Below are 25,649 nucleotides of genomic sequence, written 5' to 3' on the forward strand. Positions count from 1 at the left end.
AAACATTTTGTTTTATATAGAATGAGATCATAATTCAGTATGAACCATGAAATGTATATGGAGAGAACCAACCTACTTTGAAGGACCCTTGTGATTAAATATCACAAATTTACATGAAACTGCAATGTGGTTCAACCCAAATGTCCTTAAATAAAACATTTTTTTAATATGTATTTTGCCTGATGAGGTTGGTGTTTCTACTATGGTTCTTTCTGTTGCAGAGTGCTGGAAAGCATTTAGCCCAGAGAGATCAGAAAAATCACACACCAGGCATTTCTATAAAAATAAATTTATTTACAGACAGCACAAAACATATTTACAGGCTTGTGCATTCACACACGCTCTCAGAGAGGAGAGAGCTCTCTCAGCTGCTTACTCCCTACAAGGCTAAAAGAAAACTAACCAAGCAAGCTGCCCTCCCTTCAGGCAATGCAACTATTAACACCTAAACTGAGGACAATTAAATTCAACCTCTTCATCTGGCCAGAATAATTAGTTACCTTAATAGTAACCTTAATTTCTGTAGCAGAAAACAATATACCAACACTTTCTATGTGGCTACAGATCCAGGAAGAATTGTCACATACCGAGATAGACTGTTAATTCATTAGTATAACTGACACTGACTATATTATTGGCTTTCTAGGATCTGAGACTAGAAATACCTAGGGATTTTGGGATTGGATCTAGGAATTTCTGCATAAAAAGTTATTCTCTAGCTGTGGCCTTCCATTAAGTATATAGCCACTGTGGAAAGTGAAAAGCTAGAAAGAGATAAGGGAGGTGTCTACAGAGGTCCCATTTTCCATTTTGGCTCATGTATTGAAAGTATTCTTGTATATATATTGAAGAAAAATAGGAGCTCATTAACCTAGCTGGCAAGCATCTTCCAGACTGATACCACACTTACATGGGGAACGATCATGTCACATACATTTTTCAAACTAGCTGTTTCAAGCTTTACTGGGCTCTGCAGAATGTTGAGACATGGCAATATTAAAAAGAAAGCATCTAATTTTCAAACCAGCTTTTTCAGGACAAGGCATGGCAGGATTCCACTTGACAGCTGAACTGCTGTGTAGCACGTTTTCTGAAAATAAGAAGAGAAACAGATATAAATACCTCTTAAAAAGTAAATGTTCTTATTTAGGACCTGGTCTCTTATTTTTTTATGAACAAGTTTCTGAACTAGATGATTCAAGTCTTAGATTTAAATTGTTTTTGTAAGCAATTTCATTCCGAATCTGTGTTGCATTTGGCTGCCAATTGTTGGAGAAAAGCACTTTTTAGCAACTCAGGGGGGAGTTTTTGCCTGTAAAATTGGATTATGTTAATATAGGTTCCAATATTTTGAATAAATGTTTTTTCTTTGATATCTGCACCCATGTAGAATTTTAACTTTAATGGCTTTTCTTTACAAGTATACTTTTTGGCATGCTAACTTGATGATGTCATCTGTACATCTTAGCATGCACTAATGAATGATGTGGCTGAATCAGACACACACACACACACATCATTAAAATGTTAAAAAGATAAAAACTAACAGAAACTAATATTTAGAATAAAGAAAAGAAAGAAGAGAAAAGAGAAGTAGCTTCTGATTTTCTTTACAGCAGTAATAAGTATAGATGTAAATTAGTAATAAGTATAGATGTAAATTACTCTATAGTTACAGCATGACTTAATCACTTTTTAAAATTTTATCTATATGACAGGTGATTCTTTTTGTGTTGCTGCAGCTATTTTTTGAATTATGATTTAATTAAATGTCAACAAAGATAAAATAATGTTGCTCTCCTTTGGTCTCACCAAGTGTCTTTTTCAAGTGGCCTGCTGCGTTTTTGTTGAAACCTCCAGAGCTCCTCATTGCAACCTGCATGGGCTGAGAAAGCCATTTTATCCCTCTGTGATTCAGTTCTGGAAAACCAGAAATTGCAGTCAGTCTCAGTGTGTTGTTGGACAAGGGCAATGTAAGCAGAGTAAGCAGTTAAGCATGGGGGTAGAGTTCCCAGCAACCTGCAACCCACCAAATTACCTATTATGGGTAATTTGTAGATGTCATCTTCACTGGAATTAATTGCCATTTGGAGACACTCTGGGTTCATTTTACTTTGTTAAAGCAGAAGAAATTCCTGCATCAGTAATTTTTAAATGAATATCTATGCATGCCAGATGTTTTTAAAATTTCTTCACAGAAATAATATGATGAAAGAATTCTAAGCATACTGGGCACTTTGTTCAAAGTGAATCCTCTCCATAGATATCTTCAGGGAAAGCCATGCCTATGTTACAAAGAGTGAGGCAGTTGCCTCAGGTAGGGAATTCTGGACATTATGAAAGGGCAGATCGTTGTTTGCTATTCTAATTATTTATTTTGTTCTGTATTCTTTACCTGTCAGAGAGAAGTACTTATGGGATTGTCTGCCTCATATGCCAAAATAACATTTCTGGAGATATATATAAAAGTTATTTTGGCACATGAGGCAGACAATCCCAAATGAATGAATGAATGAATGAATGAATGAATGAATTTGAGATTGTCTGCCTTATTTATTTATTTAAATTTAGAAACCACCCAAGTCCAGACTGGAATTCTCTGCACCATAATGTCAATGTCCTACTCACAGAGAAAAATATTTTGGGCTGATCTAGTGCCAGAACTGCATATGACAGAATTTGTCCTCCTTTATATGGTAGTTTAAATGTCATCCTGAATGTACATAATGAAAGAAAAATGATGAACTAAAATGCAGGATTATTATATTTATGGTGCTGAATATTATATTTTTCCAATTTTAAATGGTCACTGTATAAATGAAGTGCTCAGATAATATCTTTTGTCACCATTCTAAACTGAAAATCTATAGAAGTGTGAGTAGAGTGCAAGATGATTCATCATATGTTCTAATGACAGGTTTTGTACTACTTATCATTGGTACTACACAGAGTGAGGGGGAAAGTTTCACACTGAGAAATGAGCCTATGACACAGGGATGGGTACCTCCATGGGGTATGATTTATATTTATTCTCTTATTTTTACCCTTTCCCAAGGTCTGTAAAGAGTGTGACCATGAAATGGGTTGGGCTAAAATTGTTATCCATTCTGTATTAAAGGAGTGGGGCTTATCTGAATGCAAAATTGAATGCAAAATCATATTGTTTTACTCCTCCCCTGCAAAGGTAAACAACTGCACTGTTGGGGGCTGCAAAAATGCAGCTGGAATGCTGCATGAGAGCCATAGGTTGTGTATTGTTACTGAACATAAAGGTGCCATAAATTATTATAAAATTTAAAATTTAATTTAATTTTGTAAGCTGCCGGGAGTCTCTGAGTGAGTTGGGCAGCCATATAAATTCATTCATTCATTAAATAAATAAATAAATAAAATGTGTATGATATGAGAAGTTGAGTCATGAACAATGATTAAATAGGGGATGTTGATCTACAAGTAGCAAACTACAGTAGCCTGGGTGATGATGATTTGCAAGATTATCTGCAAGTCTCCATTTCAGAATATCTTCATAAGCCTTATAAACTCAGTATCTACCAATGGGCTAAGAAATATCGTCTAGCTTCAGACCTTGCAGTGTGTCATATTTAAAGAGTTGATAGTAGGACTTGCTTACCCCCTCTTTTTTGCTCACTGGTTGCTCTTCAGATATAACTTTTGCTCTTTAGATCTCAATGGATTGGTCTGGATTTGACTTTTAGTAGCTTCCCAGCAGTGATGAATTTGCTAACATTCTGACACAGCATTTCAAGTTTCTGTCTTTTAGCTTAGTTGACCACAGTTCCTAGTGGGGCATGGAGCCAAAGCCACATGGTTTTGGCAACAGGCTTTTCTGGGTAGCCATGACATTCTATCTGCCAATTCCTAAATTATCTAGTATAATATCTTCATTGTTCAATTACACAAGAACAGTAGGTGAGTAGAAGTTGTAGCTTCATTGCCTTCCAAATGTCTGGCTTGTCTATTAAATCCATTCCTCCTCCTCCTCCTCTCTTCTGTTAGTCACACAAGTGTATCCCTGTTATATATTCCTGAGTAGGTTAAATCTGACTTAGCTCTGGGATATTATGTATTTATTTATGCACTAATTTATTTATTTTCATGTATGTCCTACTTTTCCTATGTGGAGCTCAAGGCTGCATACATAGGGTCATCCATTCTCACAACATCAAACAGGTTAGTTAAGTTTGGATAATAGAAATTATTGCCCCAAAGTCACCCGGTGAACTCCATGACTGAGTGGAACTTGAATCTGAGTCTCTCTGATCCTGTGCAACACTAAACCACTATACTACATTGTAGTTAGCCCATAGGATTGTTCTGTAAAGATTGGTTTACATACTCTTTATGTACATGTAATATCTTATGTTACCAAACTGTCTTAGAAAACACCAGATAGATATATTCTCATTTCCTTAAAAATATTCATAGAATCAGTTTCTATTCTTATCAAGGAGGATGTACTACATCACATACACACACACTCACACACATTCCCATTTTACTGGGTTTCATTGTAAAACTCTTATATTTTTATTTCTTTCATTTCTCTTGATTCTGTCTTATTATGAACACAGTTTCCCTGCTATGAAAAGGAAATATGTTCATAACACACCTTGTGCATTATGAGAGGAATTCCCATGTAGCTTTTGTCTTTGAATGGGGAACATTAACCCCTATTTGCTTGTGTGTTGGAGGTGAGCCTTAGAGCTTGCTACAGTTGCCGTTTCTTAAATGATGCCTTGATTTGCTTCTCTGCCATAAATGGCAGCTTCTTCTGTAGCTCATTGGCTGTCAGTACTGATATTCCATGGCATAGTATTTGATGTTTTTAATCAGGTAATTTTTGGAGCTCAAGAAACTGTTAAAAGCATAGTTGACTAAATCGGCAATGTCAGTTGTCTACCTTACATCTTTTACGTATTAAATATTATGCATATATATATATATATATATATATATATATATATATATATATATATTTGTGTTCAGCTAGACTTCTGTAGGTGTGTGAAGCAAAGATCCCAGATTCACACTGTAATCCAGAAAATTGAGAAACCTCTGGAAATTACAGGAAAGAGGAGACCTTTAGCAGAAGTTATCCCCCCTCCTTTTTCTCTGACAAGGATATTAATCTCTTCAGAAAACAAAAGAAACTCTACTGTTTGTGGAGGGCATAGCTGGATCCAGTTTACAATATTCAGGAACTGGTCTCAATTTTGGAAACCTGCTTCTATCACTTGAATGTACCTTTAAGTATTGCTTATTTATAGAGAATGCTCTTTCTTTCTGCTATAGATTTATGCCTACATCTTTAAAAACATCAAATCCGTTCAGTTGGAAGCTGTGCTGTTGTCTGCATCTAGTATTGCCATACTGGTCCTTGTTAAAGAGCTAAATGAAAAATTTAAAAAGAAAATTAAAATGGTGCTTCCCATTGATTTGATTCTGGTAAGTATAACATTTTAGGTGCTGCATTGGTAATCTGCTACAGTTGTTGGGTCCTTCTGCTTATTTTGAGTGGAGCAAATATGTATAGATTTAGCATTATAATGATGTGGTCAGTTTGCTAGGACTGGAGTGAACCAGTTCAAGTCTACCTTCAGGCATGGCAACTCCCAGGATCTCTCTCTCTCTCTCTCTCTCTCTCTCTCTCTCACACACACACACACACACACGTAAATCTACTCCACAAGGCATTGTTGCAGGAAGAATGGGAAGAGGAGGGAGTGCTGTGTATCTTCTTTTGGAGGAAAGACATGATATAGAGTAAATCCAATAAATACATAACCCAGAAAAAGATAACATATCAGATTAATATTTTATTTTATACCATGATTAACAAACCAGCTAGAATATGTTTCATGATATATTAAAAAAATTAAAATGCCTGGAAAACACCATAAATAAATAAAATAACTCAAGAAAACTTGATCATACTGTTTGAAAATTCTTTTCCTTCTCTGTTACAATCAAACAGAATGAAACTGACAAGCAGCACATCTCAATAGTCCACTGCCACAAGATTTGTATAGTGTCTCATAAAACATCTGAGAAAAATATTACATTCTTATGAAAGAAAATGATAATGAAGGTTTTATCAATACAGATACTCCTCAACTTACGACCATTTGTTTAGCAACTGTTTAGTGTTACAGTGGTGCTGAAAAATGTGACTTATGACCTGTCCTCATACTTAATGACTGTTGCAGCGTCCCCGTAGTAACGTGATCAAAATTAAGGTGCTTATATTTAAGACAGTTGCAGCATCCCAGGGTCATGTGATCACCATTTGTGACTCTCCCAGGCAGTTTCCAACAAGCAAAATTAATGGGGAACTGTGTGATTCACTTAATGACCACCACAAAAAATGTCACAAAATCAGGTGTGGTCATATGATGCCTCACTTAATGACGGCACCACATAACAATGAATTTTCTAGTCCCTATTATGGTCATAAATTGAGGATTACCTGTACTGTCTGTGCCTGTTAACTTCAGTCAGGCAATGTTATGATACATTAGCTATGGTAATTAATTTGAAAAATGCCCCAATTTGTTTCCCTCAAAAATGTCAGATGAGTTAGATACATTGATCCTTTTTAGTCAACACTGATTATACAGTTATAATCTATACTATGGTTCCAATGTAAAGCTGAATAAATTCAGTATTAAATCTAATTCCCCTCTTCATGCAGGGACTCTAGGGCTGCCCCTGCAGAGGTTTTATCATATCCTTACCTGGGATTTTTACACCATTTAGAAAGGATGGTTAGAGTATGACTGTATGACTTCTACCTTTCTTTCCTGTTCCCACAGCCACCTGGAGTCCAGAAAATGTCTTTGGAAGGCTGGGACTCTCTTCAGTAATATGGGTTAGGGTGTGCATGCTGCTGGGAGTTGGGGGAATGACTTTGGAATTCTAAAATAAATCAAGAAATGTCAGAGAAGGAAAAATGGCCACAAGGTGCTGGCACACGGCTCCCATTGTGGTTTCCCAGCTGCAGTGTGGCCTTGGGATCAAAAAAGGTTCCTTTATGTCTCCCCTAAACCCAGCAGATGAGGAAATCTTAACCTGTGTCCAGTAATTATGGTACTCAACAAGCGATCTCATCTCATAGTTGACTGTATGGTTGGTTCTAATTCATACAGTATTTCTAAGAAAGTAGAAAAACACAGTTACACTACTTCTTGTACTTTTTAAAAAAATATCTTGTTCCAAATCACTTAATCTTTATTGTTGCTTGATCAATAGGTAATTGCTACCTCTCTTATCTGCTATTCTGCTGATATGGAGCACAGCTATGGCCTGGAAGTTGTGGGACATATTCCAAAAGGGTAATTTGTCTTTAATAAATAAGCTTTTGTGTTCATGTATGTATGTGTGTGTGTGTGTGTGTATCTATGTGTATATCTATGTGTATATCTATGTGTATATCTATCTATCTATCTATCTATCTATCTATCTATCTATCTATCTATCTATCTATCTATCTATCTATCTCCAGATACAGAAATGTGGATATTTCTTACCCAGATTTTATAGTCTTCCGTTGTTAATGTGAACTAAGCAACAGAACAGTTGAAGAATGAAAATAAAAGTACACAGTTTGCATTAATACATTTGATAAGAACATCTCAGGAGAAGAAATGAAGTCCGTATCTGTTACCTAATACATTCTCCTTTTAAACAACAACATATTATTATGTAAATGTTTTCTGCCACTCTTCAAGCGCACTTTTTGTAGTTAGTACAGAGAGTTTTCAGAGGGATAAATCAAATGCTTTTACATTTATAAGTTCAATAATAAATAATCTACTCTTTGTTTTTCATTCATTTTTAAAGCTGTGAATAAGGATTAAGGTGCAACCCTGGGCAGCATCCCAAGAGGCATAGGATTCTTCAGACTTCTCTGTCTGAGGTCACAGATGAGGCTTGGTCTTGGGTGGAGAAATCTGACATCAGATCTACCTTTTGTACCTCTCTGCCACCTCCGCAGCGATTTGCTTCCAGTGTTGGGAAATTTGAAGGCTCTGCTCTGCTCTCTCCCCATCCCCGCCACATCCCCAGGACCTGAAACACATTAAAATATGCTCAGGAGTTGCTATAAATATATTTCCTTTCATGGTGCATGGTGGGGGTGGGAATGTTTTTTTGAAAAGAGAAAAAACTGGAAAAGGCATTAGAATTATCAGAATGTTCTGTTTTCGCAGCACCCACATTTGGGTTTTGTTAAAAGGTGCTTTAAATTCAAGGATAATTAGTGAGGAACAAGGTAACAGTGTAACTTTTATTAACCAGCAGAGTTGTGCACAGCATTTGAAAGAGGTGAATTAAAGCTTTGGCTTGTTAAAAATGCTGTCTGTGCATGTATGCATGAGCCCAGCCACTTATTTCACCGGAACTGCTCTTTGTGCATATACAAGCATGCACGTGCAACCAGGGACAGCATTCTGAGCAGCCATGGCATCTTCCAGGTAATGTGACTGCTCAAATATTTTGAAGAAGGGTGCTATGTCAAACTAACGCACTCTGTGAAGTATCTCTTTTAAAGGCTTTGCACAGCCCCATTAGCTAATATAAGAGAGCTCTGAGACAGAATGCATTATTTTTTCTTATTATTACCACAGTTGGTATCGACACATTTTTATAAAAATTTAAAACCTAATTATCAAAGTAAGGGCAGAAACCTCATAACTTTAGAATTTAATGTTTGGGAAAACCACCTACCCTTATTCCTCTGCCAGTATAGTTCCAGGATTCAACCAAAATTTGAAAGAGAATAGTTTTCAGGAGCATTGGAGGTGAAATGAGACATTTTTCTGTGAAAACATATAAATGTTTATACGCTTTTGAAGTGCTGCAAAAAGCTTGAAAACTCACATGATAATAGGGAGATTATATAAGATCAGTAATTCCTAGTCATAGCTATTTTCAACCCTGCCGACATTAGCTTGTTTTCAGCCCCTTTGCCCCACCAAATATACATGCCAGAAGCAATTTTTATGTGTCATGGGGGCTTCTGTTTGAGAAACATAAGTGTAAGTATTTGAGTATATTTCTCTTTGAACCCTGGCCAGTGCAAATCTTTATCATTTTTAAGACATGTTGTATAACTAAAACATTAGTTAAAGGTTACTGATTTCAAAATAGAAAGTGGCCTGGGATATCAGGTCCCAAATTAAGTAACCACTGAAACTATCCAGAGGAAAATGATACATAATAATAATAATACTATTAATATAACTCTGTTCCTAAATTCCTTACTGTAATAATGCATACTAATGGAATAATTCTTTCACACAGAGTCCGTATGGAGGCAGCACCAAACTAGAGCAAAATAAATAAAAAGCAAGCAAGCAAGCACACTGCAAGATAGGCCAGTTAAATTACTCTAATATTACAAAAAGCATGATGGACTCTGAGATTGAGACTTGCCTATGGTTCTCAAGTAATTAAGCTGATGACTGAAATTTAAACGGCATATTTCCAGATCATGCTCTTAGCCTTATGCTAATTTTGGAACAGTTTAACAGTTACTAGGAGCACAGAACTGCGCACACAACTGGTAACTAGGTAGATCCTATAACGCAGTAACCATAATGCACAGAAGAATGCCTTTGCAGGTTCTAGTTTAACTTTATTGATTAGTCAATTGACCATATCAAAAAATTAGGCATCAGCCACAATAAAATATAGTAGCCTAAGGCATATAAAATACAATAAGATAAGATAAAATAGGCTAAAGTGAGATAAAATAAGATAAAATATAGTAAGGTGAAATAGAGATAAAAGAGTAAGATAAAAGAGTATAAGATGATGCAGAGGCTTATAATAAAATTATTAATGAAATACAAAAACAATATGTGTTCAGGTGAATTCATCACCTTTGCATGCCACTCCAATGTGATCTACAAAATGTGTTCTCAATTGGACAGCCCTGACGATAAATTTAGCAGTTCTAGTGACTACATACAGTATGTGTTTGTGCCCTGAAGGAAGTAACATAATCGTTTGTTATAGTCTCAATGTATGGTTCTGTCAATTAGTGTCGCTAGGTACTGAGACCTTGCTGGGGCATATAATTGGCAGTTAAATAGGACATGTGCAATATCTCCTATTTCAGATGCTCCACAAACGCACGTTCTCTCAAAATATGGCACTTGATGGAATTGCCTGTACTTAACCAAAGAATCTAGCTTTTAACCAAAGAATCTAGCTGCTTGAATCTTGCTCTGGTGCCTTTGCAGGTTCTAATGATACTTGTAATGGTGGAATAATACACAGTACAGCTGACTTCTCTGTGGTATTCATGTAACATTGACAACAGTCTTGCCACCTTCTTCTATTGCATGACATTTTCTGCCACCTAAAATTGCCCTTACTTTTACAGTATACCGGCACCAAGGTCTCCACCTTTGAATATCCTCCCTGAAGTAGTGACAGAGGCTTTTGGAGTTGCGTTAGTTGGTTATGTGGCATCTCTAGCTCTGGCCCATGACTCTGCTAAAAGATTTAATTACTCTGTGGATGATAACCAGGTAAAAAAATTAATAGCCTTAAAATTTGACTTCAGGATGCATTTATTTGGGCACGATGGCATAAGAGATGGGAAGGCAGTCTGAATTCAGCTGAGAGTACTTGGTTCAATGGGACTTTAGTCTAGTCTTAACAGAACTCTTCCTTTATTCTTACTTTTTTTTTAACATTTCCAGGAGTTCTTGGCCCATGGCCTCAGCAATGTGATCCCTTCATTTTTCTTTTGCATACCAAGTGCAGCAGCCATGGGGCGAACCATACTTCTATACAACACTGGAGCAAAAACACAGGTATTCCTACTGCCAGGGTGGGGTGGACACAATGACCTGTGTGGAATAACTATTCAGCTCAGGGGAGTAATGAGTATCTAGTAATACACCATCTTTAAAAAATCCTAGAAGTCTTAGTGTGACTAAGAACCAGAACAGAGTGGTAAAGAAACTTTAAAATGTATAGTAATTGATTCATTTGGCATTTAGAGCAGAGTCACATTTATGAAAGGGATGTAGTTGCTGTAGAAAACAACAGTTCCCTTTCTTTTCTTTCTTCTCTGACAACATGATGCTCCATATGTCAGAGAAACTTCTGGCACAACAATTTCTCATTACACAGTTCTTTTTTAATATGCAAAAGGAGAGAGAGAAAGGAAAAAAATGACAAGAGCTGCTTGTTTTTGATGGCAGCTGTGTATCTTCCACAATGTATAATCCACTGTAAAATTCTTGAAGGCAAAACAAAGTTTTCTTAAAATGAAGAGTAAGTTAGTCACATCAAAGTACTCTGCAGTCTACACAGAGTAGAAGAAAGGAAAAGGGAAACTTCTTTAAGAAAATATAAATCATTCACATACAAATCAAAATTGAAGCATGTTTTTTTTAAAGTAAAGACTTAATTCTCTAGTATATAGACACATTTCTTAGCACCAGTGTTAGCATGCTGGAGTAGCTAGAGCAGACTTCTCCATTCTGAAGACTTCCAGATACATTACAACAATATTTCCCAGATTTCCCACCATGTTCAAAAGCCATGGTAGGCCAAGTGGTGGTTTTGTTACATATGCATCTATACAAATGTAAATCTGTCCTACATGATTTAAATGAAATATGTGGAAAAAAAGGTGAAAGGTTCCCTGTGCAAGGACTGAGTCATGTCTGGCATTTTGGGGGGATGCCCCTTTCACGACATTTTCTTGGCAGACTATAGAGCGGGGTGGTTTGCCACTGCCTTCCCCAGTCGTCACCTTCCCCAGCAAGCTGGGTACTCATTTTACTGACCTTGGAAGGCTGGAAGGCTGAAATGTGTAAACATGAAATGTGGGTATATACAGATATCTGTGGATTTCAACATTTATAAATATACAAGCAGACAGTGAACACATTGTTATTTAAAAAAAAACACACAACTTCACATCTTTGAGTTTTCTTCTTTAAAGCTGTCCTTTAGTGGTGTACCTGAAATGAAAAATGCCCCTTTTGTGTTTATATTGTATATGCTGTTATTTGACCTATGTATTTGCTTCTTGAGTAGGGTAGGAGTACCCCATAACAAGTCAAATATTAATTTATTCGCAAATGCTTCCAACTCCAGATTATGTGAGAGCCAAAAGTCCCTTTCCCAGCTCCTTTAATTTTTGTATGTCTGCAGTGGTTTGTTATGCTCAGCAACTTTGAGAAAACCAATCACTTTTATTTATACATGCTTTAGAATCTAAATAATATGATTATTTATACTTTTTCTTTCCAACTATTTTTAGGTGGCTTGTCTGATATCTTGTATATTGGTGCTTGTGGTTATCTATGCAATAGGACCAATTTTATACTGGCTACCCATGGTACAATCCTTTTTTTCCCTTTTAAATGTTGTTGTTGTTGTTGTTATTATTAGCATTGTATAACTATTTAGCTTAAATTATTTCTGAAAATGATCATTCCACTTTTCATTATGATTCCATTAAAATGAAAGAACACACCATTGCTGTGTGCCAAGAACAAATATGCAAAAAAGTACTCTTTATTTTGCTTGGATAAGAGCAAAATTGCTTGCTTCCAGTGGAACTTATTGCAGAAGCTTAGATACTTTGCACCTAGTATATAAGATTACAATAGGCCGTAGGACTGAGCTGGGGTTTCTGGCCCCAGCACAAGAACATAATTTATTCTTCCAATGTATAAGCAGAGAAGTATTTATTTTTTGCTTAAGAAAAAGAAAGCTTTTGTGTGTAACAAAAGTGCTTGCACAGGGACTTAGGTTAATAGATGAAAGGGAAGTAACTGTGGGGTAATTTGCTTGAGCTACCTGGCTGGTTTAGGTTGGATCTGCTTAAAACTTTGATGGGAGATCACTAGAAAAACCCTGAGCTATAAGCTAGGTGGGGAAGTAAAAAACAAATAAACAAACCAGAAGAAGGCAGTGGTCCATCACTTCCATATGGCCATTTTTCATACAGTGTTTTAAGTTTCTGGTGGAAAGATGGGACATAATTATAAGAAAAAAAATTGTTGCTAGAAATCTGTTCACTGAATGTAGTCTCCAAGAGCCAACTTTGATTCAAAGGAGTTTTTACTTTTTATATTATGCAGAAGGAAATCCCCCTGCATTCGGTGGAGATTATTTTTACATATGTAACTGCACACAGACTGCAGATTCATTCAAGAAAAATCATAAAACCCAAGAAGGCTGTCATGCACAGGTGGAAGATATCATGATTGCCAGCAGGTCATTACTTTAATCATTAGTTGCTGTTGGTTGGCCACCACTGAAGAAAAGAAATATCTGATCTATACTCATTTTTGAGTATATAGAAACCTATTTGATCCACTTTTAGTTGTAAAAACTTAAGAAAATTCATCAGGCTCTTCATTAGGGGAATGGTGATTAAGCAGCAGAAAGGAGCTACATGAAGTTCACATATCACACTGAGCCATAATCTCAGTTTCATTAAGGTGATTGAGTCCAGACACTCCATACTGCACTGTGGAAGTTGGCATAGAGGTATCCAGGGAACAGCCATCATAACTGCTTTTTCTAAGAAGTACTAAGCTTTTTATACTTCTACCTTAGTCCTGAAGGTCCAGACAGAGAAAAGGAAAGTTGTAATTCAGATATTGTATGCCTATAATAGTATAAAACCAAGAAGAATCCTAGAGAAGAATACAAAATAGGTCAATCTGAATATCAGATCAACTTTTTTCTGAAGAAAGCCTTTAAAAACGAAAGACTTCAACAGTGAGAGTTGTGGGGCAGGACAGAAACTACAGGGACAAATGATAGATACAAGTGTAACAATTCCATTCAGCTAAACAGCTTCCAGTTTTGTTTTGTTTTTTTGAATTTTGAATTTTGCGTTATGTTTATTTGGGGGAGTGAATGATATCTGTAAGAACAATGTCTGTTGCTGCCTTGTTACTTGCCAGTCCTTTTGCCAAAATAATTCCCCCTCCACAATAATGAACTTCATGTTGTAATGAATGTTTCTTTCATTTCAGGGTGTACTAGCAAGTATCATTGTGGTGGGGCTGAAGGGAATGCTGATGCAATTCCGAGATTTAAAAAAATATTGGAGTGTGGATAAAATTGAATGGGTAAGTGAAATTGAACTTCAGGATGCTTTACTGCATGATCTTTTCGGTACATGGAGTAATCGTAGACATTTTGCCCCCTTATCCTTGTATCCTTTTTGTATTATCCCAAAAAAGTACACATGTAGGCCATCTGCTCTTCTGGGGGAGGTAGAGCAAACTGCAGATGGCTTCACAAAAGCAGACCTGATGACCTGTGTCAAAGACCAAGGAACCAGTGAGTAGACCAGTTCCTTGGAACTTTTCTGGATAAGGAGAGGATGGGACATTGCCCACATGTGCTCCGGATGACTGCTTCTTGGAGGAGACCTCAGGACAGAAGTTTTCCATGGGTTTGAATGCTGGGAGATGACAGGAATAGTAATCTTGCTCACAACCACAGCAGAGACTTTTAAAGGACACTAAGTTTGCAAACCTCACTTTCTAATAACTTTTGGAAATTATTCATTAACTACTTCTAAGCTATTAGAGACCTTCGGACTGACAAGTTTGAAATAACTGGGTGAGTCTGCCTTCAGTCCTGAATAAAATAAAATTTTAATCATAAGCTTAAGAATTTAAAGAATCTGAAATAAACAGCAAAAAGCTAAATAAGATTTTGATTGTAGAAAGTTATAAATGGACTAAGGGTCCAGATAAAATTGGACTATTGAAACTTTTACAACAAGAATTTGGAATTTATTATAAAGAATAAACAACTTCTCATGGGAAATAGATTCTGTTTTGGTTTTTACAAGACAAAACAAAGATAAGAAATTTCATGATTTCAAAAACTGGGCACTAGAGGAGACTAAAGCTTTTAGGTAGAGGAAAGATTTACAAGCCTGTAAAATGTTGCAAAACATAATAACAATGAAAATACTGAAGGACACTTTTAAAGAATGGAATCAGAAAATAGTAGTGACAATATCAACAATGTCAGTAATGATATCTGCTTCTATGGATAGACTATGTCCAAAAGATGTTATTGAAGAAATGACAGATGTAGAACAAATTTTATCTGAAAAGATAGAGATGGATCAAAAGTGCATTTACAATTGACTGGCCAAGAGAATGACTTAGAAAAGAATGTTTCACTAGATCTACGAAAGAAACTGGCTGAGGTTTTAAAATTTAAAAGGGAAATACAAATGACAAACCGAGAGAGTGACCTGGATAATTTTTTTCCTATTGGATTTACAAAAGAGGCTTGTTAAAGCCTTGAAGAACTTTGTGTGATGGGACAAAGAAGAAATGAAGAGAAATCAAATGCTATGACAATATTTGAATGAACTAAAGATTAAGACTGTTAGAAGTAAAAGGAAGGAATATAAAGCTGGTTTATTTGATCAAGGTTAAAACAAGATATATTGTTACTTCTGGCAACCCTTTATGGACTTTCTGCTGACACCAGGACTGAAAAGATGTTTCATGGATTTGTTTATAGATAAGAGATGGTATGTGGGTTGAAGAGATAAATGTTTGTAACCTTAGAGAGGGTGAAGAGTCACTAAATTTGTTTATACTTGTAGTGAAGGTTGGAAGTAACTTCTTTATATATTTATTTTCTCTTTATTATATTCCTTTCTCTTTCTTTTCTTTTTTCTTGCACTTTTTTCTCCTTTCTATTCTCTTTTCTTTCTTTTAGTTTAGTTTATATTAAATTTTACTGTTATAATCAAAATTCTTAATAAAAATTATATATGCCAGAAAAGGATGCATGCAGTGACTCAGTACTGGGGTCCAAACAATGGCCTTTTATTCTTCTCCAGAAGTTCACCACAAGAACATTTAAAATTCAAATCAATCTTCAGATCAGTTTGCAGCTGATTAACAAATAGGGGACCTTTCATCACTGTTCAGAACATGAGAAGGGCTTAACGTTTTTAGTATTTCTCAAGGAAACTGAAACTGCTTGAATCTGGGTATTTCTGAACTATTTAAATTTTACATGTTCATTATATGGTCGCTTGTTCTTGCTGTCCATGTGTATGAAAAATGATGCTATTCTGTATAAAATGGAAAGATGAGTCTTGGAATGGAAATTATATATCTGCTTTGAATTATGCATCTGCTTTGAGGAATAGTTGTGCAACATTTTGTGACAACACCTGACACAAGACCTTGGGGATCTGCCTTCTTATTTGTGGCTAAAATGGCAATTATCACTGTTCTTTTAAAAATCCATGTGGAATTTTAATCTTATAAGAAAAAAAAATTGGATACTTTCACAGAGTATCAAAGAAACATGATTGCAGATAATGTCAACTTGGAACTTCAGGGATCTCTAAACTATCTAATGGTATATTAGAAATACATCATATTTCAGGGAGGGTTCAAGTGAATTGAGGAAATAAACTCTCTTAAAACAATTGGAAATAATTTTTTGAGTTTGCATGCGAATAAAAATCATTTATTTGAAAGGTATACTTCAAATAACCAAATCAGGGTGTTATCTTTATTGGATTGGCAGGTAAAAGTATTCAAACATTTATGGTTAGCTTTTAAGATCTAACTGTTGTGATATTTCAGCTTTTCACTGTGCACAGGATGCATCACTTAATATTTTAGTTTCAAAATAAAAAGACTTTATTGATTGCTAATATCCTTCCGTCTTTCTTTTTTGTATGATGAGAGTTTATGTGCCAGTATAGAATAAGATAATGATTATAGTAATAATCTGTCTCTGCAGTGTTTTTAAAACTATGTTGCCAGAAAACCATGTATTTTTTAAATATGCCTATGTTTTATGGAAAAAGCAACAACATTTCTTTGCTCTGCATCAGGATAGTATCTTGACATTATTAATAAGAATTTTGATTGAATACCAACCATAGTAACTCTATGAGTACTAGGTAAGGAGGTGATTTTTTTTGGCCCATCTTATCCAGGCATTTGTGTCCTTTTAATGACTGATATATCCTAATGCCAAAGGTGGGGCCTTGACTTGCTCAGCAAGTGTTTTTGAAATAAATACTGTGATACTGCTTGGATGTTTAAAACTCCATAGGACACTCAGGGAAAGATGAGTCAAAAGCTAAAAGAACAAGAAATGGTATGGGAAAGAGAAACAATTAAACATTTTGCTTTATCGCATATCAAATGTTATATAGAAACAAAAATGTTCTGACACTGCAAAAACTTTCAGTCTTAAGAACAACCAGAATAGTTTGCAGACAGCCTGAAATTGCATAGCGTGAAAGAACAGAACCTCACTCTTAATTCTTAACCGCTTAAAGACAAAGCAAGACTTCACAAGCAGAGACTATTCCCACAGAACACCTGAAAAGTTAAGCCAATCAATCAGTTACCTTAGATGCATTCTTCTTTCTTTCTTTCTTATATTAATTTATTCAGCTGCTCAGCTTGCAATTGTGACTCTGGGCAGCAAACAAAGGATTTAAAGCAAACAGAAGCAACAAAAGCAGATCATCATCATCTGATAATACATCTTTGAGGTGGTGTTTGCATATAGTCATGTGGCTGATTGTAAAAGCGGGAAGTGAGATATATAATTTTACAAGTTTTGTTCCTTAGAGATGCCTAGGTTTGCCTGAATGAGTCTGAATGTGTTACCCAGTCAGGAAGCTATTGAAGGAGGACTGTGGTGGCCACTATCATTACTGACACCTCTCAGCAGCCTGGAAACATTGCTGGGAAGCCTAGAAAGTTGGTCTTTTGATATTTTTTTCAACATCAGGCAGCAACCAGTACAGCTGGGTGTGGCCTTCTTTGCATGATATACTTAGTTTGCAGGCTTTGAAATACAACACCTATTGCTGCAAAAATAGCTTTCTCCTTTGGCTGATCACTAGTTAGAGCTTTTGGCCAAGGTTCTCTTTTCAAACATTGATTTTTATTTTCTGCTATTCAGGATTTGTATAAAGGGTTGTCCTGACCCTTTGTTTTTTGTGCTCCTTGTCATCTGCTTGAAATTCATAGTCATCATTTTAATATGTAAGTGCTGAGCCAGTTGTTTTCCCAGGTTCTATGCTTCAATGCTTTTGCAAAGAAATGACTTCACTCCAGATGTGATTGTAATTTCAATTTGGCAAATTTGGTCTGAGAAGTATGCATTGTGATATGAATTACATAGGAACATGTCCACAATGGAAGAGATTGAAAATCATCAAACTGCCTCATTCAAATATCAATCAGTCACCAGAGGCTAATTCCCCATCATTTTGGTTTCCTTAAAACCCCATATGCTAGAGATGAAGTGGACCTTTGTCATAATTCCTGAGTACTCCGGTTTCTGTTTTGTTTCTGTTTTGTTTCTAAACACAAATAACATATTTTTTCTGATTAGAATATAATGTTTTAACTTAGTGCTCCTTCATCTTGTTGTTGTTTATTCGTTTAGTCGCTTCCGACTCTTCGTGACTTCATGGACCAGCCCACGCCAGAGCTTCCTGTCGGTCGTCAACACCCCCAGCTCCCCCAGGGACGAGTCCGTCACCTCTAGAATATCATCCATCCATCTTGCCCTTGGTCGGCCCCTCTTCCTTTTGCCTTCCACTCTCCCTAGCATCAGCATCTTCTCCAGGGTGTCCTGTCTTCTCATTATGTGGCCAAAGTATTTCAGTTTTGCCTTTAATATCATTCCCTCAAGTGAGCAGTCTGGCTTTATTTCCTGGAGGATGGACTGGTTGGATCTTCTTGCAGTCCAAGGCACTCTCAGAATTTTCCTCCAACACCACAGTTCAAAAGCATCGATCTTCCTTCGCTCAGCCTTCCTTATGGTCCAGCTCTCGCAGCCATATGTTACTACAGGGAACACCATTGCTTTAACTATGCGGGCCTTTGTTGTCAGTGTGATGTCTCTGCTCTTAACTATTTTATCAAGATTGGTCATTGCTCTTCTTCCAAGGATTAAGCGTCTTCTGATTTCCTGACTGCAGTCAGCATCTGCAGTAATCTTTGCACCTAGGAATACAAAGTCTTTCACTGCTTCTACATTTTCTCCCTCTATTTGCCAGTTATCAATCAAGCTGGTTGCCATAATCTTGGTTTTTTTGAGGTTTAGCTGCAAACCAGCTTTTGCACTTTCTTCTTTCACCTTCATCATAAGGCTCCTCAGTTCCTCTTCACTTTCAGCCATCAAAGTGGTATCATCTGCATATCTGAGATTGTTAATGTTTCTTCCAGAGATTTTAACTCCAGCCTTGGATTCCTCAAGGCCAGCTTGTCGCATGATGTGTTCTGCATACAAGTTGAATAGGTAGGGTGAGAGTATACAGCCCTGCCGTACTCCTTTCCCAATCTTAAACCAGTCTGTTGTTCCGTGGTCTGTTCTTACTGTTGCTACTTGGTCGTTATACAGATTCTTCAGGAGGCAGACAAGATGACTTGGTATCCCCATACCACTAAGAACTTGCCACAATTTGTTATGGTCCACACAGTCAAAGACTTTAGAATAGTCAATAAAACAGAAATAGATGTTTTTCTGAAACTCCCTGGCTTTTTCCATTATCCAGCGGATATTGGCAATTTGGTCTCTAGTTCCTCTGCCTTTTCTAAACCCAGCTTGTACGTCTGGCAATTCTCGCTCCATGAACTGCTGAAGTCTACCTTGCAGGATCTTGAGCATTACCTTACTGGCATGTGAAATGAGTGCCACTGTTCGATAGTTTGAACATTCTTTAGTGTTTCCCTTTTTTGGTATGGGGATATAAGTTGATTTTTTCCAGTCTGATGGCCATTCTTGTGTTTTCCAAATTTGCTGGCATATAGCATGCATTACCTTGACAGCATCATCTTGCAAGATTTTGAACAGTTCAGCTGGGATGCCGTCGTCTCCTGTTGCCTTGTTATTAGCAATGCTTCTTAAGGCCCACTCAACCTCACTCTTCAGGATGTCTGGCTCTAGCTCACCGACCACACTGTCAAAGCTATCCCCGATATTGTTATCCTTCCTATACAGGTTTTCTGTATATTCTTGCCACCTTTTCTTGATCTCTTCTTCTTGTGTTAGGTCCTTGCCATCTTTGTTTTTGATCATGCCTATTTTTGCCTGGAATTTACCTCCAATGTTTCTAATTTTCTGGAAGAGGTCTCTTGTCCTTCCTATTCTATTGTCTTCTTCCACTTCCGCACATTGCTTGTTTAAAAATAATTCCTTATCTCTTCTGGCTAACCTCTGGAATTTTGCATTTAATTGGGCATATCTCCCCCTATCATTGTTGCCTTTTGCTTTCCTTCTTTCTTGGGCTACTTCTAGTGTCTCAGCAGACAGCCATTTTGCCTTCTTGGTTTTCTCTTTCTTTGGGATGTATTTTGTTGCCGCCTCCTGAACAATGCTGCCAACTTCTGTCCAGAGTTCTTCCGGGACCCTATCTACTAAGTCCAGTCCCTTAAATCTATTCTTCACCTCCACTGCATATTCCTTAGGAATATTAGTGAGCTCATATCTAGCTGATCTGTGGGTCTTCCCTAATCTCTTTAGTCTGATCCTAAATTGTGCAAGAAGAAGTTCGTGATCTGAACTACAGTCAGCTCCAGGCCTTGTTTTTACCGACTGTACAGATGTCCGCCACCTTTGGCTGCAAAGGATGTAATCAATCTGATTTCGGTGTTGTCCATCTGGTGAAGTCCATGTATAAAGCCGTCTCTTAGGTTGTTGGAAGAGAGTGTTTGTTATGCAGAGTGAATTGTCTTGGCAAAATTCTATCAGCCTGTGTCCTGCTTCGTTTTGTTCTCCCAGGCCATACTTACCTGTAATTCGAGGTGTCATTTGACTGCCCACCTTAGCATTCCAGTCTCCTGTGATGAAAATAACATCTCTTTTAGGCGTGTTGTCCAGTAGGTGCTGCAGATCCTCATAGAACTGCTCTACTTCAGCTTCTTCAGCATTTGTGGTTGGGGCGTATATTTGGATCACTGTGATGTTAGATGGCTTGCCCTGAATTCGAATTGAGATCATTCTATCATTTTTTGGGTTGTATCCAAGCACTGCTTTAGCCACTTTACTATTAATTATGAAGGCTACTCCATTTCTTCTGTGGTCCTCTTGTCCGCAGTAGTAGATCTGGTGGTCATTTGATGTGAAGTGGCCCATTCCAGTCCATTTCAGTTCACTGACGCCCAGAATGTCTATCTTTAATCTTGACATCTCACCAATAACCACATCCAATTTGCCCTGGCTCATAGATCTTACATTCCAGGTTCCGATGGTGTGTTGATCCTTAGAACATCGGATTCGCCGTTCACCACCAGCACCGTCGGCCGCTAGCCGTCCTTTCGGCTTTGAGCTAGCTGCGTCATCACATCTGGGGCTAGTTGAGCTCATCCTCTGTTCCTCCCCAGTAGGATTTTGACCATCTTCCGACCTGGGGGTCTCATCTTCCGATGGTATACCGACATATCTCTGGTTGTACTGATCCATTTAGTTTTCACGGCAAGAATACTGAGGTGGGTTGCCATTACCTTCCCCAGGGATCGCATTTAGTCTGACCTCTCTGTCATGACCTTCCCGTCTTGGGTGGCCCTTCACGGTTTAGCTCATGGCATCATTGAGGTGCTCAAGCTCCAGCACCACGACAAGGTAACGATCCTTTGCTGAAGTCCTTCATTTTACTTTACAGGAAAATTTCTACATTACAATTGTGCTTTGAAATAAGGGTTTGAAATCCAGTAGCATTAGAACAAGTATCTGAAAATGTCCAAGCAAATGCAAAAATAAATATGGTTTAATTCCAGATTTGTTAAAAGGCACTTTTAATTTCCTGTTCATGATTTTTCCTTTTTCCCATGCTATGATATTTTTGTTTGAATCAGAAGAAATCAAGGGGATGTCAGAAAGCTATGGTCCTTGAGTAGAAGCAGGCAACCTTATGAAGAGATGATCTAAGAAACCAGAAGAGGCATGCATAAAATATATATTCTGAAATATATAAAATCATGCTTTCTTGTCATCTCATTTCACCATCCTGCTCACTATTTCATGCTAATTTCATCACCTCCATTACAATCTCTGATAGCAGTAGATTCCAGCACTGAGCAGAGGGTTGGCCTAGGTAATCTCCAAGGTTCCTTCTGACCCTTCCATTCTATGATTCTATTAAAAAAAAAAGCCTCAACTTCAATTCTCTTAGTGCCATGGCTTAAAATACATTTATGCTCTGAGGATCATTAATATCAGATCTTGTAGGAATATACAATACTTCAGGGTTGAAATTTATCCAAGGAAGTTATATTTTTCTTGTTAACAGTGTCTTGTTACTGGCTACAGTCACATTTCAGAGAATGGTATACTAAATCTGTAAGTGTCCATGGTACCATGTTTCATTTTGCCGCTTTTCTATAGGGATGGACATGCTAGTTTTGAAGATATTTGTAATTTCGAAACCTGTTCTCTGTTGCTTATCCAACAGTATAGGAATATTTATTTTCCCAATGATGTGTAATTGTCCAGGGGCTGGTCAAATTAATTTGTTAGAAATAAAAAATAAAGATCCATCTGTATGCATCTTTAAGCCTATTAGCAAAGAAGGTAGAAAATAACAGAGGCCTTAGCTGTCACAATACAGAATGTAAGTGTTAATGAATTCCCTGCCTTCAACTTTCTGGCTTAAAAGTACTGCTTCTTATGGTGGAGCTGAAGTAAGTTTTAATTAATTCACAATGCTGTACCAGGGATGCAGGTACAAATATTTATATTTCAATTTTACCAGCCTTCCTTGCATATACTTATAAAATGTATTGATTTTTCCCCTCTAATGTTGTGCTGCTTATTAAGTTACCTGCCGTATATTTATTTTTCAAGAGATGAAGGCCAATTCAATATATTTCCTAGGTTTCATAGTACCAATGTCCTGGAATGTGAATATGTACAGTGCTTTCGTCACACAGCTTGCTGCACATTATCATGGAACATCCACTGGTTTCTCCAGTAGGGAATAAACAGCTGAGGAATGATATCTACCATGCTTTAGAAAGTTTGGATCAGTCTGGCCACAGTCAAACCCCACTTGGCTATGAGGCTCACGGTCAAACTGCAGGTTGCAGAATGCTATGCCAATTGCCTCTTCATCTTTGCAGTGTGCCCCAGGAATTCTTTGCTATACACTGCCCTCTTCTGAAGATGAAGGGCCTGTCAAGTTGACTGGATACTTTCCATTGTATGATTTCACCTTCACTTGACTTGGATAAGCTGTTTAGTCACATTTAACTTATTTATCTCACGGGGATATTGTAAGTCAATGTGGCTGCTTTCATGGAGAAAGATAGGTCTAATCGTATTCCACGGACACTGTTTCTAGGTCCAGAGGTTTTCACACTTCCATGTTTTGTGAAGGAACATCTTACCACTTCTTAGCTTAACTAATATAAAAACAAAATCCTGCTTCGGTCATTACTGTATTGCTTAATGCACATTTTGATTTCTTTAGTGATCCATTGCAAGTAGCCACCAAAAGGGGTCTCTTAAAAATGTAATTGGAATACTAACTTAAGAGCTCTCATTGGAACTGTGCAAAGTGTTTGAAATCTGACCTGTTGAAGACCAAACACATTCACCAAGGTTTAAGCAATTTACTTTGTGTTGCAAATGAATTACAAACAGCAGCAGGCAGATCACACACATACTCCAGCAAAGTTTACAGAAATCTGAGATCTTGTCCAAGCCAGAGCAACGAACAGGTAGTATGGTCAGATCACAGTCCAAGGTTCAAATGTTCATGGGAAGGTCTTTGGCCAGTCTGAAGTCAGAGAAGCACAATGAAGTCAGAGAAGTTCAAGGTATGAGTTACAGGGCACAAGCATACAAGTTCCAAGCTGAATAGTGTCATGTTCAATGTAGTTTATACATCGTAATGTTTCACATGCCATGGCGCTGACACGCGTTTCCGTTTGGGAAGGAGCTGCTATGAGACCTTGTACCAAGCTCTGTATATGAAATCAGTACAATGGAACGTGTTTGGGTTATGTTATCTGTTCAAGGCCTTTTCCCGCAGACCATCAGAAACCATTAGGAGCACCTGGGATTGTGAACTTGAGAAGATTCTACGAGGGAAGGGATTTCATTTGCACTGAGGGTTTTTAGTTTGCATTTGGTGCACTTTCATCATTCTCAGCTTTCTCTGTGATCCTGCATACTATTCTTTAATAAGTCAGATATCTTCGAATTCCTACTCATGAGTCTGATGGTGTTTTAGAATAAGCAACCATTACAAATTGGTTGTTCCCAAGAGAAAGCCTATGGGCAGCAGTGGCCTTGATATAAGGCAACCACTAGGTGGGAACCAATTAAAGATGATGCAGCTGTTGCATCACAGGGGGGCATGCTGAGCCCCTCTATTCAGCTGCCTGAAGTTCATAGAGCTGCTTGGATTGGGACCCTTGTTATCTGAATTGCAGCATACACACTGTGTATGATTGCTGGTGGAGTCAGCTTCAAGTGCTGACAGTAATTGCTCCCTAATGGCTGAGGCTGAAATTCGACTGGAGCGTCCAGAATAGGCTCTGTAGCATCAGAACCCTCTGAGTCAGAGGACGGCATGGCAAAAGGGGAAAGCACAGTGAAGCACCCTTTTTTTGAATTGATAAAGCAGTCATGATTCACAAAGGGCCAGCTTGACTACTTCAAAGACTTTCCCTGGTTGTTTCCACATGTGTGTGCATGTACATCTGCTTTTCTGACTTCCGGAGGATGCAACTGCTTCAGTGCTTTGAGAAGGAGGGCTGGAGTGCCTCATTTGCACTAACTTGCCTAGCAAAGCACCCCTTCTGAATGTTACGCACAGCCTTAATTTCATATGTGCTTCAGCAGATGCTCAATATTCTAGAGAATGAAATACTCTTCATTTACTAGTTTAGAAGGTCAATATATCTTCTGAGGTATGCAGTTGTTAACTTATTCAAATTTAAAACATGTATCTTGTGAAATAGCTTGTCAGATTTTACATCTGTTTGTTTCTAATTAAAGTAATGAAAATGTTCATTATATAGCTAATAAAATCACTAGTAGAAAGAATTTTGTGTATCTAATTATTGAATATATTTTCATCTTTTATATCTTTCAGAGTATATGGGTCAGCACTTATGTGTTTACAGTTTGCTTTGCTGCTAATGTAGGGCTATTGTATGGTGTCATCTGCACAATACTTATAGTGGTTTTCCGTTTTGCAAGGTGAGACATTTTTTAATGTTTTTGGAAGCAAATAATTTTGTACCTAAGTTTTGGAAATACTAATTCTGCTCTGCTTATGACAGGTTGCATACTACAAATTGTTTTTATATATAATTGTTTAGCTGGGTTTTTTTTTGTTTTTTTTTGATCCCCTACAAATAATCTTGGAAGTTTTAATTAGTTGGAAATATAATTATTCTCTCTTGCTATTTCGGTAAGGCTTATCCCTGGCAAGCTTGATTAGAACAGATATAGGCCCACAAGGACACAAGTGCTTCTGATTTATAGCACAAAAGACAAGAAGCTGTTACAAAAAAATTCCGGTGACTGCTGTATATCAAATGCGAGTTCTATTTATACTGCAATCAGTGTTCAGATTCCTGTGCTTCTTTCTCCTACCTGCTCTGTAA

The 25,649-nt window shown here is 37.2% G+C and overlaps 1 protein-coding gene across 1 annotated transcript in view; it reads left to right on the forward strand.

The window, feature by feature from the left end:
- Nucleotides 1–25,649, forward strand: part of SLC26A7 (solute carrier family 26 member 7) — a 72,531-nt gene that overhangs the window by 24,938 nt on the left and 21,944 nt on the right. Inside the window, exons 5-11 of the mRNA XM_063300258.1 lie at nucleotides 5,314–5,466; nucleotides 7,270–7,352; nucleotides 10,409–10,556; nucleotides 10,731–10,844; nucleotides 12,308–12,385; nucleotides 14,040–14,135; nucleotides 25,133–25,239. Coding sequence (XP_063156328.1) covers nucleotides 5,314–5,466; nucleotides 7,270–7,352; nucleotides 10,409–10,556; nucleotides 10,731–10,844; nucleotides 12,308–12,385; nucleotides 14,040–14,135; nucleotides 25,133–25,239 — 779 coding nt within the window. The remainder of the gene's footprint in view (nucleotides 1–5,313; nucleotides 5,467–7,269; nucleotides 7,353–10,408; nucleotides 10,557–10,730; nucleotides 10,845–12,307; nucleotides 12,386–14,039; nucleotides 14,136–25,132; nucleotides 25,240–25,649) is intronic.

Source organism: Candoia aspera, chromosome 3 (genome assembly GCF_035149785.1).
Source record: "Candoia aspera isolate rCanAsp1 chromosome 3, rCanAsp1.hap2, whole genome shotgun sequence".
NCBI lineage: Eukaryota > Metazoa > Chordata > Lepidosauria > Squamata > Boidae > Candoia > Candoia aspera.